The sequence below is a fragment of the Anguilla rostrata genome, chromosome 2 (genome assembly GCF_018555375.3).
Source record: "Anguilla rostrata isolate EN2019 chromosome 2, ASM1855537v3, whole genome shotgun sequence".
In the NCBI taxonomy this organism is placed as follows: domain Eukaryota; kingdom Metazoa; phylum Chordata; class Actinopteri; order Anguilliformes; family Anguillidae; genus Anguilla; species Anguilla rostrata.
Genome location: NC_057934.1, coordinates 12054168 through 12071077, shown reverse-complemented (window position 1 = coordinate 12071077; position 16910 = coordinate 12054168). Strand labels below are relative to the sequence as shown.

Sequence of the window (16910 nt, the reverse complement as noted above, 5' to 3'; positions counted from 1 at the left end):
CATAGGCACACTTCTGTCCTGTGGCATGCACAAACACACTCATTACAAACAGTATCTGGCAGAAATGGATTTTAAAAATCAGTGTATTCAGATTGTTTCTTTCTCTTCATCACTTGTTAGTCACAAGAAGGTTGAATGCAACTGTTTGCGATCAGAAAAACATTTGGGACTACTGTATGATCTATTCCTGGAGTCATATATATGTTATTTTTCTGTTATTTCATAACTGGTTAACTGGTTTAGCAAATGAATTGCTCATGCAAGCTGGGATGTTTTAGTTGTGTAATGTACTGAGACCGTCCGAGTCTGTCACACCATGGACGCTAACTTTGAACCAATTTTAAAGGTCTGAACTCTGAAATATAAGTTAAATTTAATTATGTGCGGTTAGACAACAGTTCAGTGCCTTGAGCCCATTATACAGTCACTTGGGGCACCATGTTATTTTTGACCTGAACTTCACCATCAACAACTAATATCTCCAAGCAGATTGATGTGCTAGCTCAGAATCTGTGCTACGTGTTTGCACCTGTGTGACCCTTGAATTTGGCTCTTTTCGTCTCCGCAGAATGGGCTGAACGCTCTCCATCTCGCCTCGAAAGAGGGCCACGTGGAGGTGGTCGCCGAGCTGATAAAGCTGGGGGCCAACGTGGACGCGGCGACCAAGGTAAGCCCCGTTCTCCTCGGTCCGAGAGGCCGAGAGCTCCGCAGGGGCGCTCCGAGAGAAACCTAATTCACGAGGGGCGGGGTCCTGGCAGATGCCTTCATAATGTCACCGCGCTTAACGACATCGACCCGCGCGAGGAGCCCCCCGCGCAGCTGCTCGACCGGCTCTGCTGCGTCAGGGGGATCGCAAAAGTCACATTGCAGCCGAGAGTGATTAATAGCGCCGAACGTGAACCTAGCCCGTGGTGCGTTCGCGCATGCATTCTCACGCGTTAAAACCCGAGACCAATCGTTATTCACATTCACACATGCATCTGGATGTATGTATGTACACCTGCATAATTATACTCACAAGCACACCTGAAGCAGGTGGCTGGCTTAGTTCCCAGGTTAGGGATTTGCGGAGGTCCTTTAGCAAAGTGTCAGATTGCTTCAGGACATGCTCAGCTATATAAATGGGTGACATTTAATATGTATAAGCTGCTCTGGGTAAGAGTAGCTGCCAAGAAAATATACAGTGTTTAGGTTGTGGTATATTATATGTATGTAAACAGATTATATGTATATATAAATTATATGTATGCCTCCGATTCACAGAACTGAATTGTGCATCTGTTTAAGAGCACTGCCCATGTAATCCTATTACGGAAAGGGGGATGATATGGAGGTGGAAAAATCTCTCATTTCCTGTAAATACTTGTATTGTTCCCTCTCAGAATACAGGTTTATAAACATGTTTACTTCTCTAACTATTTTATTTGTTTTAACCGCACCTTGCAAACACAGAATTCGAACCCTAAGACTGACCCACCCACCATCTCTGCGCAACACTAAAATGTGGGTGGTGGTTGGGGGTGGAAGATGTCTCTGGGTTGCCTTGTTAAATGTAAGCAATGGGTTTAATGGTGGTGCAAAGGCAAAGGAGGACCATAAAGAAACAGACTAGAGGCTGTACGGTAAAGATTACAGTGTGTGCAATGAAGGCATTGTCAGGGAGAGGTCAGTGCTGTATGGAGAGATGTAGTTTAAAAAAAATCCATTTTATGCCAGCTCGCCATATATCTTCTGGATCGCACTGTTATTTCAAAATACTAAAACTGACACCAAGAGAGTCGCGTGGTCACAACATCCATGCGTCTGCAAATGCGCACGAATGAGAATGCGCTGAGTCTATATTAAAATAAATAGTTGCACTAAATAGTGCTAAATTGTTTTATTGTCATGGACATGTGCGGAATGAGAGATGTATAAATAGAGGGGGGGCATCGGAAGTGCAGCCAGGCTCGAAACCACATCCCAGACGGTCGGTGGGGTCCTGGGGAGCAGACAGGTGTAAAACACATCATGCAGCTTCTTCTCGTATCTCTCTTAATCCAGAAAGGAAACACCGCCCTGCATATAGCCTCCCTGGCGGGACAGACGGACGTGGTGAAGGAGCTGGTGACCAACGGAGCCAACGTGAACGCGCAGTCTCAGGTAAGTGACCCGTGCCCGTCAGACACTTCTGGAACCGCCTCCTCCCAGTTTGACACCTGACCCTGTTCATTTATCCGTAGTATATTAATATTCACCCCAAAACTCGCTCCATGTGACGTGTGCGTGAGGGGTGGGAGGGGCAGATGAGCAGGAAATGCTGTTTGTAGTTTCTCTTCCCTGCTCACGGTGATTTCTGTGAATATCGTTCTAAAGCCAAGGAGGCTCCTGACTTCAGAGATCAGCAGAAGCTGCTGACGGGGCAGTGGGGCGTGTCGCTGTGTGGGGTGGGGTGGCTCGAGGGGTGGGGTGAAGTGGTTCGAGGGGTGGCGTGAGCTGTGGGCTCAATCATCATCAATCACAGACTAATGATCTGTACAAAACACGATCACACCCTATTTCTGCCTTATATGCACACCATTTGCGGAATACGCATAGCACACATACTTCACGCACAATATATATAGTACACATAGTGCACGTATCCAGTCTGTGTGTATCCCACACCCATACTGAGCAAAACAAACAAAAAAAATCTATGGTTCTGGAATCCACTTTGACCTTCGACATTCTGATGAGACTAGTCACATGATCACACAAGACTTGGTCATATGATCACATGTCCCGTGTGTCCCCGGATCTCTGACACACATCTCAGGATGCACAGAAACTCAGACTCGAATCTCTGCGATCAGGCCACTCGCTGCTGTATCACTAACTGCATTGTTACGTGGCTAGCATGACTAATGAGACAGCCCCTGTGAGAGAGAGAGAGAGAGAGTGTGTGTGTGTGTGTGTGCGGATTCCCAATGACGCGGATGAGTACCACGCACATGGCTGTGGGGGTTCATGTCCACACACACACACAGACACACACTTTGCAGTACATTTCAGAGTTTAAAAAATGCAGTGTAGGTGCTGGAGAGGGGGACAGCTCTTGGCTGCTTCACCTTCACACAAGCAGGCTGCTGTGTACAAGGTTTCACCACCGCAATGTGCTGAGAGGCTCTGAGATAAAACCACACTCCAAGCAGATACGCATAATGCTTGCAGGATGAATAGCTCCCTGTCAGCAATTCCACTCCTCCAAAAAAAAAAAACACATGGAAAATAACAATGCATTCAATTTGCAAAAGAAACCTGAACCCACACATTTAAGCTTATTATCTTCAAATCGGAATAGGCAAAAAAAAAAATGAAATGACAGTCTCCCTCCTACAGTGAATATACAAGATTGCCTTCCAGTTACAATGCGTCCTCGAATAGTTTCAAGAAGATGTAAACATCATCCTCCTCTTACTGGAAACGGCACAATTAACCGCCTACCCCTGGGCTGCACAGTGCATTAACTCCCTGTATTGCTATCACATTTCATGCATGGTTTACATCCTAAAATCGAAGAGCTTAACCACAGTATATGGAAACTTCAGCGTGACATAATCCTCGGCTTCCCAGTTCCAAATAAAGCAACTGTGTTTCTATTATAGGGAATCCCATAGCATTTGTAACCAATGAGACCTCGTCAACAATGGAAATCTTGCACTTCAACCAATTAGCTTTACACTCAGCAAGACAGATTTTAATACATTCAGCTCCACGATCCCATAAAATGCTAAATAAACAATGAAGCCAGCAAAATAAACGAGGATGCCAACGTTTCTTGGCTAACGTACATATCCCATGGTTCTTTCTCAGTGTGGGAGGTGTAGACTAACACACAAGTCCCGTCATCCTCTCTCAGTATTGGACAGACGGACTAACACACCTGTCCCATGGTCCTCTCTCAGTATTGGACAGACAGACTAACACACATCTCCCACGGTCCTCTCTCAGTATTGAATAAACACAGTGACACACCTGTCCCATGGTCTCTCATTATTGGACAAACAGACTAACACACCTGTCCCATGGTCTTTCATTATTGGACAGACAGACTAACACACCTGTCCCATGGTCTCTCATTATTGGACAGACAGACTAACACACCTGTCCCATGGTCTCTCATTATTGGACAGACACAGTAACACACCTGTCCTAAGGTCTCTCATTATTGAACAGACAGACTAACATACATGTCCCATGGTCCTCGCTCAGTGTAGGAGGGGTATATTAACACACATTTCCTCTGGGGCACCAGCAGCTTGCCCTCTGCAGTCCTGCATTAGATGCCAGTGCGCTTCATGCCCAGTTGGTGCTGGCAGATTGCAGGCATCTGATCCCCCAGAGGAGTTGCCCTCGTACATTAGAGCGGGCTAAATCCCACTGCACGAAACCCGCCCTGCCCAGGGTAACAGTATGACTGACTACTGTACATGTTGCCCTCTTCAGCTTACAGCCACAGCCAGCACTGGCCCCTACGAGATCAGATTCCACTCTGAGCCATTGGATAACTTCACATGAACCACACAGGAGACCCATTGTCTTTTTTGAAATTAGAAACTTGTTTTTGGAAGGCGTCTAATTGTATGCGGCTTCCTGATGCATCGCACTCATAAGACTCCAGCACGATAATACCTGAACCTTGACTTCTCAGGCACCCAGCTCCTGATCTAATTTCTCCACACATTCATGAATATGCACAGGGTGCTAATAACTGCACAGGCAGCCTGTGGGGATAGTCTGTGTCTGCCTGGGCCCTAAATTCCTTCTGTTGCAGTGTCAGCACTGAACAGCCCATACTGCCTGCAAGCAGGTATGCGTTCATTTACATTTTACATTACATTACATTTCTTTGGCAGATACTTTTATCCAAAGCGATGTGCAATAAGTGCATACTGAAGGCCATTGTAACGACTACAAAACACAGGTCCGATAAGGTGCTATACTCACAATACTCATTCACTGCACTATAGGTGCCGGTCCCATTTTGTTTATATCATTCACCCAGGAAGCATGCTGATAATGTAATAAGGTGTCACCTGGCAAATATTCAAACTGGGTTACCCCATAGGATTTTGCCATGACTGCATTTAAAGTTTCCGAGTGGGGGTATGTATTTTATTTATTCATTTATTGTCACAGTTCTGTCTAAATCTTCAGTACTCAATCATTTAGGGGATGGAACAGTTGTGGAGATGTTCTTGTAGCGGTGATGGGTAGAAGGCAGAGTGATGTGATACTTCTTTCTGCTTGGATTGGCACCATTTACTCTTCACACACTGGGTAACAGTGCAGTAGCACTGGATCCCTGTACATTTTTCTCACACGCTTAGCCAAGGATGAAAGGATCAGCAAAATCAGTGCGTAAAACGCAATGGGGGTGAAATGACGTTTCTTGTTTTCTCTTTGCAGAATGGCTTCACACCGCTGTACATGGCCGCCCAGGAGAACCACCTGGAGGTGGTCCGATTTCTCCTGGACAACGGCGCCAGCCAGAGTATCGCCACCGAGGTAAGTGGCTCTCTTTCCTACTGACCCTGCTGGGCTACAGTACAGTACAGCCATTTTACATTATGTTCAGTCAGCTAGCCTCAAGACGGCGTTATAGTTAACATCACGCTTGTTGCATTTTCCTTCTTTTCTCAGTTTTTCTTTCATTTTGTTTCTCAGGGAAAAAAATATTGATAGCTTTATAGACTAATACATTTTGCTGCAGTATCTATATATAGTTTTCTGGAAGTCCATTCCCACAGGCAAAGTGTTTGGTCAGATGTGCTAAGCAGATATGAGGATGACTCATAGATGCTTGGTGCATCCAAACAAATAACCCTCTCTCTGGATTTCACTTTCTCATTGAAAGACCCTCTGTGCCTTTTAAGATCTGGATTCTTTCCAGTGATGAATTGCATATTGTAAAAATTGCATCAAAGTGCCTTGAAACACAACAGCGGTTAGCAACCTAAATAACAGAGAGCTGTTCCATCACCAAGCTACTGTAACTTCTGAGGTAAAATCCTGAACTGGAGGACACAACCAAAGCTGTAATTTAAAACAAGTTATGCTTAGATTTGATGTAGGTGTCTACATTATGAAGCAGGTCAGAGGTAGGCCAAAACAAATCGATTTTGGGTTAGTCTTGGGTCCAAATATCTGTCCTGTCCATAGTTATAACATAATTTCTCCTATGACAATATGTTGAGATGTAGCAACGCAGAACATTCTAGACATGAAGAAGTGAAACGCCCTGCGGGAGGTGTTTTCTCACGGTCGTCTAGAGAGAATATTCACCCGCTAGACACCCAGCTCTTCTCCAACGTTAGCCTGCAGCCACACCCGAAACTGCCCTGCCCTGGAACTCTACACTTAGTCCGTGCGAAGACTGCAGGAACTCGGAAAACGATCTTCTTTCGAAAGTGAAATGACCTTGTGGATCTTCGTTATTACAGAGTTTGACTTTCTTGATACCCGATGCTTGGCGCGATTAACAGCGCAGCCGGGCTGTAACGGAAACCTCGGTTTTTACGTGCGCCGGAGCCTACCGTCCACACAGCGGGCCCGGTGGCTGTTCGGGAGCCGTCCTTGAGAATATACGAGACCACGGTGCAGCCAGAGCTCAGCCAGCCTGAATTATGTATGATAGGGAATATATATCCATGTTTGAAGTGACTCCTGCTGGTTAATAATTAATGTTTCATAGGCAGGCTTCTGATAAAAATACAGTCCCGTGGAATGAAAAAGATTTAAAAAAAGATTAAACGAGAGACGTCATTGGTTGTTATGTAGAAAAACGAGCGTTAATAGTCTAATAAAGACTAGAAATACTATGTCGTAGTATTTCTTTGACTTTATTTTTTACCTTCAAACTGTGATAATTCATGATGAAAATAATTTTGGTGTTCTTTTACCGACTCACAGCTTATTCTGAATTTTCTAAAGACATCCACTTAATGATTATGAAGCTGTTATAATAGTAATTAGTGTATGGTTTTCATTTTCAAATATACAAAACATTTCATGGAATGGAACAGTGTAAGACGTTAGTTCAAATATAAATATCCCAGTTTAACAGTACCAACACAATTGGATATTTGAGTTAATATTTTAAACATCACACAGACTTGATATGTTGAGGAATTCTGGAAAATAGGTTTGGCCTGTTACAAAACAACAGAATCTAAAAAAAAAACTCATTGTGTTCAACGTGGACATTCATATTTTTCCCGATTTGAAATCAGGTTTTGAACATTATCTTGTTATCCTTTTTCCTTTACTTTGGCTTCCATGCCCAGAATGAAGTATACTGTGTATACACTGTGTAAGTCAGAGATTAGCACTGCATTTCCACTAAACTGGATGTGGACCTTTGCAAAGGCACAGCACCACAGACAGTGCACTGTGTGGCCAAGAGTGTAGTGGGTTCTAAAAAAGCTGTTGCTGTTAACTGTGTGCTAACTGCGTCATGTGGCACCCTTCTCCCCGGCAGGACGGCTTCACCCCCCTGGCAGTGGCTCTGCAGCAGGGGCACGACCAGGTGGTGTCCCTGCTTCTGGAGAATGACACCAAGGGCAAGGTGCGCCTGCCCGCTCTCCACATCGCCGCCCGCAAGGACGACACCAAGGCGGCCGCGCTGCTCCTGCAGAACGACCACAACGCAGACGTGGAGTCCAAGGTGTGCCCCTCCCCCTCCCCCACTCCTCACTTCACACACCCTCCGTATGGACAGGGATTTGTTTTTTTTTTAGTTGGGTTTTATTAACTTGATGGTGCTGGATGGTTGATGGATTGTAGAATATGATGGATGGATACAGCCAAATTCATGGAAAATCATAAATATTTCATTCTTTTGCATTACTTTACAATGTTCGATTAATATACTAGTATTGAATAAAAGTAAATTAGGCCATTAACTATACAAAAGCTGGATGAAAGATAACTTGTAAAAAAAATGCAGTGCATTAGGCCTAATTGTACTTGAGTCTAAATCTTTATTATAATGGCTCTGCTCCACACTCACAGCCGTGTGATAGATCCACAGCTGGGTGTGTTTGAAAGAATGATGAAACGAGCTGTAATTCAATCCCTAGATGCCAGCATAGTTTACATTCAGATAACACAAATGCAGTTTTCCAACTGCCGTGGTTCTCGCTTCTTTGTGTAATCCTGTTGACATCATACAGTACATGGAGTAGAAATGATTTGAATATTCCCAGAGATGAACCATTAAACTATCAAGTTCCTCTGAATGAACCAGCCCTCTTAACGTTACCTAAACAGGACAAGAATGCACCATCCAGTTGAGCTGTGCTGTTTTTTGTGTTTGTTCTCGTGACTCCTCCTACCATGTCACCATCCTATAGCTTGGAGCTTCCATTGTGACATTGTGTACACTAACAGTCCATTTTCTCTTCTCTTGGCTGGTGGTTGTGCACCCATAGATGATGGTGAATAGAACGACAGAGGTATTATATACATATATATGCATACTATACTCTGCACACTGCACACTCCCATAGCCTAGTGCTGCTGCTATTGCTACTGCTGCTGCTGCTGCTGCTGCTGCCGCCACCTCATCTCTGTCCTCTCTATGCATTTCTTTGTTTACTTTTAGTTTTTGCAAGACTTGTGCTTTTAACTGGGGAAATGTAGCATGTATTTCTGAGAAAGGTCCAGGTTCAGTCTAACTGCAATATGCTTTGTCCTCGATCTCTTATGAGTGCTGATTTTAAGTAAGTGTTTTTTTTATTATTCAGTGCTCTTCTGCTTTGAAATACGTGAGTTGGAATTTGGATGGTGAAGTTACTTCTGTGTAACAAAACGTAAAAATCAAAAGCGGTTACACTTCCTTAAAATCATGACTCAGAGGAGAGGGAGAAGGCCATATACGGTCAGATTGAATCTGGACTGTGAACTGAAGATATCTGCAGCTGAAGGCTGGGCTTCCCGTTCCAAATAGAAAAGAAGATGAATCCCTTAATTGGCAAATGACGTCACACCGCGGTTTGACATCGCATGATCTGCATGTCTGGTCGGGGGTGGGGGTGGTATGACTATTCTCTCCGTGAATCGGTGATTGTGACCACACTATTCCCGCCAGCAGAGGGCAGTGGTGTGGCGGTACTACAGTGCGTGGAGGAACCTGGCTGCCCAGCTGCAGAGAGCTTGCCTGCTAGTCACTGGTCTGCCTCTGGACCTCGATCCTCAGGCTTGTGCATGACACTTACTCTCGCAGGTGTCAGCGAAAGACAAGGGCCCCTAACGACTGCACAGTCTGTAGTCCTGCTCCAAACGTCGTTTGTTTTATATATTCCTGTCTACAAAGCTTGCTCTGGCTTTTGTAGGTGGAAGTTTTCATAGAAGGCTTGGGGACACTTTGTGTCCTTGCAATGCATGGTATCTTTTAAACCACAGCAACAATAAAATAAATGAATAACCAAATAAATAAATAAACAAACAGTTGATCACGTGGAAATGATTTATATTGGCCTGCACACTTATTATAAACCTAATAGAGCCTTCTAATGGAAACATACTGGGTTGCATTTGTGGCCCATAGTAATTCAAAGTATTAGATTTTAAAACATTCCCTTTTACAGAGCATGAAGTGTTGTTAACAATTGCAGATTTATAGCTGAAAAGTAGCAATTGTTTGTTTAAGTCAGTTAGATTAAGCTCTGTTTACTTCATTCAGTCTATGTTGCTCTTTCATTTGCAGACATGGCCATATGAGCTCGGTGCTCCAGTGGTTTATAAAAGTGATAATTCCTTGCAAAGCTGGCTTGATCCAGATATGTATATAAATACACTGTGTATAATGCAGGGTTAAAATGAATTAGAGACCACCTGCTTTGTAAGGGATTATTGAGTTGTAGAATATCTGGTAGCCTGAAAGGTTCACATTGGGGCAGTCATTGTCTTGCTTGTCCTGGTGATCTCTATGCACTATTCACAAAGTAACCCATGTTGATCCCTAAACTATATTTTACAAACTAACATCAGTAATCCTTTCACTACTCCGGGACTCTGAAGAAGCTCCACAAACGACATGTTCCAATTAATGCTATTATTTCTATTAATATCAAAGTTATACTGTGCCAAAGAACGCCACAGAATCTGAAAATCAGTCATTGATCTGTAGCTCTGAAAAAATGACTCTTACTCCCCAAAAGTAAGATGAACAAGATGGCCACCTATATATGTCAATTCGGAATGCTTTGCCTGTGAATTTCAAAGGAACCCAGAGTAAAAGCACTTTGTGCATTGGTCCTATTTGAGAGTCTCTGCTACGTTGCATTATCATGGTTACAGCTCAGTGTTTACAGTTGTTTTTTTTCTGCAAACCTGAACTGTGGTACCATGATTTCGTCTTTGCCATTGGCTAGTATACTGAACTTCCTGGTTCAAAGAAGCTGTGATTTGCTAGTATAAAGCCACTGCAGAATCCCTTCACCTCAGTAATTCTCACATGTGAACAATCCTCACCCTGCACCCCTGGCTGATGGAAGCCACATGCTGTTGACCCCAGGAAGTGCTTGTGACCCCTGCGCTTAAAGGATTAGATGCTTGAGTCTGTACTAACATGGTTCACTGGTGACTGGGCGGAGGTTCTGGCTTGCGCTACACTCTCTGGAAGCAGTAGAAGCTTGCACCCCTTGCACATTCTGTAACATGGTATCCTGTTCGTCAGCACCCCCTGTGGCAGACTGCTGAATATGTTCTGTTTTTGTCTCTCCCTCCCCTCCCAAAACAGAGCGGCTTCACCCCGCTCCACATCGCGGCTCACTACGGCAACATCAACGTGGCCACGCTGCTGCTGAACCGAGGGGCGGCGGTGGACTTCAAGGCCCGGGTAAGGCCGGCTGTTCCCGCCCACACCCTGGGCCTAACGACACGCCCTGTACTGTGCCACCTCGAAAACCAGCCCTCACAAACCTCCCCCTAGGGGCCTGTCTCAGACTGCTGTCCCACTGAGTTTGAATGGGGGGGGGGGGGGGGTCCCTCCTTGTCAAAATCTCATGGCATATGCTGTATTTCCACTCATTCCTAGTGTACAGTAGCTGAAAAGGCACCATTTTGCTGGCCTCTCATTGTCTCTGGATCATTAGCACTGTGCACATAGCTGGAAGGAAAATGGCTCTCTCAGTCAGACATCTGAGAAACTTGGTCTTACTCCCCCTGTGAAGACCTTAAACACACAGAGGGTGTAATAAAGCACTGGCCGCATAGAAGTGGGGAACGGTGGAAAAGGACAGCTGCGGTCAGCGTACCGGCTAGGTGGCTAGCCGAGTCTTGGCAGAGGCACTAGCAGGCATGCTCGCGCGCACACGCCCTACGAAACGCACACTCGCTCTCACACGCGCATCGCAAACAGGCCGGAGCTGACTGGCAAGTCCTTCTGTTTCTGGTGGGGGGGTGGGGCCTCTCCCCGCCGCGTGTGAAATGCGAGCGCGCAGATTGTGATGGAACGCAGTCCCGCGATTCGGAGGAACATCCCTGGATCGCGCGGTGCGTCAGGACACCCCTGGCCCTGGCGAGCAGCTCTAGCGCAGCCGAAGAATGTGCCGGGGTATACCTTACGCCAGGCGGTGAAATCCGAGCCGAGGGGCCGGGCCCCTTCTTGGACAGGAACGCCGTGCCAGAGAGAATCCCCCTGGCATTTGTGCTCTCTGGGGGGGGTGGGGTTAGAGGGAGGGATTTTACAGATTAGATGCCTTGTTCCTTCATTTACATGAAAGATTGTTCCTTTTCTTCATGAAGTAGATCTGGCAGATTTCCTACCATGTTCTGTTGTGGACACATAGTGTAAAGGCTCAGGTAATACTCTTAATTATAATTGCACAATACGACATAATTTAGGGCTTTGAAATATCTTGTCCTGTGGTCATGTCAGTGACTTCAGTAGAATACACCTTTACAGAGATCACATAGCAGCTGTTTGTCTCATTGGCTGTAGAGCCAGGGAAAACAAAGACCATGTATGGCAAGTGAATAACAGACATGGCAGATGTAGAAATGTCTGTACCATAGTAGTTGAAAATGAAAAGATGTCACTAGAGGGTGCTGCAGCTCAATTCTGTTTCCCCGCTGTTGTTCAGTCAAATATCTGAAAAAACAAACAAACAGATTTTTACTTGGTATGGACATATTCAAATCATGGCCTTCTTTCAAGTGGCAATTATGTTTTGACATAAAACTAAGGCAAACAAACCTGTGCTCCTTTACTAATAATTACGGGTTTGGCTGTTTATCTGCATTACCTTGTGTCAGTGTTTGTTGTTAATGGCACAGGAATGAATGAGACAGCTGGAACTGTAATGAATAGGTACAGTCCTGTATTTCTGGGAACATAACACTTCTGGAATATGCGGGAAGCAGTTGATTGTATGAAGAAGCAATTCAACCTCTTGCAGGTCTCATTGTGTACATTATATTATATTATGTAGTGACTTCAGATACCCCACTGTCCTAATTGAGGTTTTTTCAGGGTATACTAGATCATCAGTTTGTTTGATATTAAAAGAGCTGTGATTGTTTAGGTCAATAGACCTGAGGATGTATGCAGATTAAAATGGTCAGGCTCAATACTGAAACACACCAGGTCATTTTAATGTGCATATCCTGTCTTAATGCCGCACTTTTGACTTTTCGCAGAATGACATCACGCCCTTGCACGTTGCCTCAAAAAGAGGAAACGGAAACATGGTCAAACTGCTGCTGGAGCGGGGAGCCAAAATCGATGCCAAAACCAAGGTGAGACTCCACTGAGCCTCTGAAACGCACCGTGTGGGTGCGCTAAATAAAACCCTCACCACAGAGAGGACGTTAGCCTAGGTCCGTCATTTCCTGCAATGTGTTCCCACACAAAAGCTAGCCCTGCCCGCTTTTCACAAATGTAAAACAGGCACGGGCATGCCAGCCGTTACCTCCTTAAGTATACTGATTAAGGCCACAAGTAACGGTTTTGGTTTGGGGCATTTTAAGACCTGTCTGCAAAGAGAACGGTCTAAATCGTATAAGCCTCGTGGTGCTTGACCGCGAGTGACATCATCGCTCCCTCAGACGTGTATGGGCAGGTCATCCCTGGATGTTCCCCTGTCCCCCGCCCTCGTCGCACTGCGACATACTTCCCCTGGCAACAGTCACTACGTTCACAAACAAACCGCACACACATTTATGCACGCCGTGCAATCTGATCGGACGCGTGGGCATTACTCATGTAAACAGCAACATATTTTATTTCAGAGGCATGTGTTCGATATTAGAGTCGCTCAACAATTGTGTGCAGCTGTGCAACGAGTTTTCAGGTACAATTAGGAAAATGCTGCGCCAGAGTTCCATGTATGGAACGTGGTCTTCCGCGGCTCATATTCTGGCTCCAAAATGGTGATTCTGGCACTAATACAGAAACAAAGGGCAGGAAAGATTGCTGCTCTGATGTATTTCTTTCATCAGCTTGGAAGTAAACTGCTGTATGCTCGTTATGCAGCGAGAAAGATTATTAGATTTAAGTTACACTGAGCAATTTTTTATGACATGGAGTATATTGAAAGCGAGTAAGCGAGTTTAGTACTGCTTGGGTGCATCGTGCTGGAGACTGTGAATGAGATTTATTTTTTTCATAAATCCTCAATCCTGACAAACCCTTAAAGAAAACAATGCGAGGCTTCTATAATAACAAATTAAACTGGATGTCTTAAGGGAGCACAATAAACCTTTTCTGAGTGTGTAAATGCCTTCATTTTATATGGCAACAGTGTTTAAAAGTCAGCCATAAGAAGACACATTAAAGGTACAGCACCCTTGTATGGTTCTGACTAAACAGAATGTATATATTTATGAGAATTTTACAGGGTTCAAGCCAATTGATTTTTCTCCTCAGATAGTATGTGCCCAATGCTGTTATTGACTGTGCTTTGACCCGCTGCTGATGGCGTTTTGGCCTGCAGGACGGACTGACCCCTTTACACTGTGGTGCGAGGAGCGGTCACGAGCAAGTGGTGGAGATGCTGCTCGACCGCGGAGCCCCGATTCTGTCCAAAACGAAGGTACGCTATGTCACTGCAAGGTTGAGTGTAAGGTTGGGCATCTGCACTCTGAAGTTTCCATCTTAGCTAATGTGTGGTGAACGTTCTGGCACAAAATGGCTGCCGTACATCACCCGGGTGGGTGCTACACATTGGTGGTGGGTGAGGAGAGTTCCCACTCATCACTGTAATGCACTTTGAGAGTTCGGAAAAGTGCTATATAAATGTAGATTCATTCATTCATTCATTCATAAAGTAAAGGGTCATAACATTCTCCATTAAAAAGCTGTCTCATATAGTATAGCAACAAGGTTTTTGTCTGACCACATTCAGTGCTAAAGACACAGCCCAGTGAACCAGTCTGGGGGCCAGAACTTTTGTAACAATGTCTGAGATGTTTTTTGTAACAAAGCCAACCTCTCCATGAGAATGGGCCACGCCACTTTGCGTTGTGTTCGTAGGCAAAGCGAGCGCTGATGTAATGACTGTTATCAGCGCCAGCCTGCCCTCCCTGCAGTCATGCTATGCTGATACTTTGTTTTCTGCTCCTGAGAGACACAAGACTTTCACGTTCTTTCAAACTAGTCTGTTACTCAGATACACGACAAGATAGAATTCAGCGTTTTTACAGAAGGGAGAACTGAATTTGCAGTGGTCAATGTACCCTCGAGAGTTATCATTGGCTGTCACAGGGATGTGTGGCTCAAATTCAAATTTAATAGGCGGCTATCCTTAACCCTGTGAAATCATCTAAATGCTGGCTTTCAATGGTTTAGATATGCTCCAGAGTACCAGGTTAGCTACAATTGCACCCACATAGCTACAGTATTGTTTGCATTATTCCAGTTACTGTCATTTTCTACCATGCACATACCGTTGTCATGTAAATAAGCCTGATGATGTTTGCATAATTATATATTTGCTTTAAGTTTTCATTTGAACTTTTTTTAACCTCATGGACTCAGCAGTCAATAGTTCTTGTTTGTCATTTACTGGTTATAAAATATCCTAATGACAGGTTCAGCAGAACTGATGGTATGTAATTTAGTGTAATCTCGTGTCTGTGCTCCACAGAACGGGCTGTCCCCACTGCACATGGCCACTCAGGGAGATCACCTGAACTGCGTCCAGCTCCTGCTTCACCACGAGGTGCCTGTGGACGACGTCACCAACGACTACCTGACGGCGCTGCACGTCGCCGCCCACTGCGGCCACTACAAGGTGGCCAAGGTCATCGTGGACAAGAAGGCCAACCCCAACGCCAAAGCACTGGTGAGTTTTAACCGGCATCACCCCAACCCCACCCCTACAACCCCAACACCAAAGCGCTGGTGAGCATCGGGCGAGTTTAAACCAACACCTCCCCCCAACCTCAACCCCAACGCCAAAGTGCTGGTGAGCAGGAGTGGAGGGAGGGGCACAAATGCCTTCAGCTGAGCTTAGACTATTTCTGTACGAAGGGCTGCTCAAGTTTATATTATGCTCGCTGATGTGCGAACTATTCTGCACTTAGGGATCCTCAAGTCTTTTCTTATCCTCGCTGGGTGTACACTCTTCTAAACTAGAGTCCTCAAGTTTATCATTTATCATCACAGATGAAAGACCTTCTGTGCTCACAGGTTTTTTTTTAAATCCTCTCTGAGGTGATACTCCTTCCACATTGAGAGGTTCTCAGATCTGTTTGTAACCCCTCCACTCTTTCTGGGATTAGCTTTCCCTTACTAAAGTCAGAGCCCATTTATACAAGTCATGTTAAAGTCTGTATTAAACACGGGGTGAATGGAACAGTGAGGCGCAGTTCTGTCTCCCCTGTCTCCGCGCTTCTCTCAACTTCAGCAGAAGCTTAAAAGGTTAATAAAAAAAAGACAGACTTGGCAGAGGACGGGGAGTATACTGTCATGGCCTTTAGTAATTGGAACAATATGGGCGTGTCTGAGAAGTAGACTGAAAAAAATGGGGAAGAAACAAAGGAAACGGAGAAGAAACGGGGCTGCGCCAAAAAGCCTCGAGAGTAGAGCGGCGCGGGGACCGGCTGCGTAGCTCCTCAGAAAGCACACGCGTGTTTATTTGGTTATCTGCACTGGCGGACCGAGCGGTCGGCGTTCCAGGGGCCCGCTCGCACAGTACGCGTGCGACCGTGCCAGAAATATCTGAAGCGTAGTGCGTGTGTGTTTTTTTAAATTTATTTTTAGAATGGATTCACGCCGCTTCACATTGCTTGCAAGAAGAACCGCATCAGAGTGATGGAGCTGCTGCTGAAGCATGGAGCGTCGATCCAGGCTGTGACCGAGGTAGGGCTCCGGGTTCCAATCCCAGAGCTTCCTTTAGCGTCTCTCGCCGCGTCTCCAGGACCGCTAAACCTGTGCCAGACTTCCCGCTAAACTTCCCGGAAAGTGTGACGCACGTTTAATGTGTTTATTTTTTTTGTGGTGACGCTGTGATTTAAGGTCACGATGGACGGACAGTGTGAGGTGTGCGATGAATTGGTGTTTTGGCTGTGTGGTGGTGCTTCCCGCGCGTCACAAGCGTCTGTTTCTGGTTCTGTGACAGTCGGGGCTGACGCCGATTCACGTGGCCGCGTTTATGGGACACGAAAACATCGTGACTCAATTGATGAGCCACGGAGCTTCGCCAAACACAACCAACGTGGTGAGTTGTATTTTTTTATTTATTTTTTGGTGCCTGCTTCAAAGGCACAGGCAACTCTATGGAAGACATTTCATAATGTCAAAGCAAGAAACTGGATGGAGTGTGACAGCATTACCCCCCAGGGCTAATCCCTGCTGTCTCAAACTAGACTTGTACCAACCATCCTGTTTGAACATTTCGTTTTACTGTCCCCGTTCGGTACAGTCTACACTTTTTTGGTAA

At 45.3% G+C, this 16910-nt stretch overlaps 1 protein-coding gene across 42 annotated transcripts in view; it reads left to right on the top strand.

Annotated features, from left to right (window-relative positions):
- The window catches only part of ank3b (ankyrin 3b), a 163468-nt gene that overhangs the window by 95722 nt on the left and 50836 nt on the right, over nt 1-16910 (top strand). For 34 of the 42 annotated variants that reach the window (XM_064320052.1, XM_064320050.1, XM_064320070.1 and 31 more), the window contains 11 exons: nt 569-667; nt 2044-2142; nt 5431-5529; nt 7502-7687; nt 8454-8477; nt 10766-10864; nt 12667-12765; nt 13962-14060; nt 15114-15311; nt 16232-16330; nt 16590-16688. In XM_064320052.1, coding sequence (XP_064176122.1) covers nt 569-667; nt 2044-2142; nt 5431-5529; nt 7502-7687; nt 8454-8477; nt 10766-10864; nt 12667-12765; nt 13962-14060; nt 15114-15311; nt 16232-16330; nt 16590-16688 — 1200 coding nt within the window. The remainder of the gene's footprint in view (nt 1-568; nt 668-2043; nt 2143-5430; nt 5530-7501; nt 7688-8453; nt 8478-10765; nt 10865-12666; nt 12766-13961; nt 14061-15113; nt 15312-16231; nt 16331-16589; nt 16689-16910) is intronic. The other 8 variants (XM_064320066.1, XM_064320041.1, XM_064320147.1 and 5 more) reach the window with 1 other exon arrangement.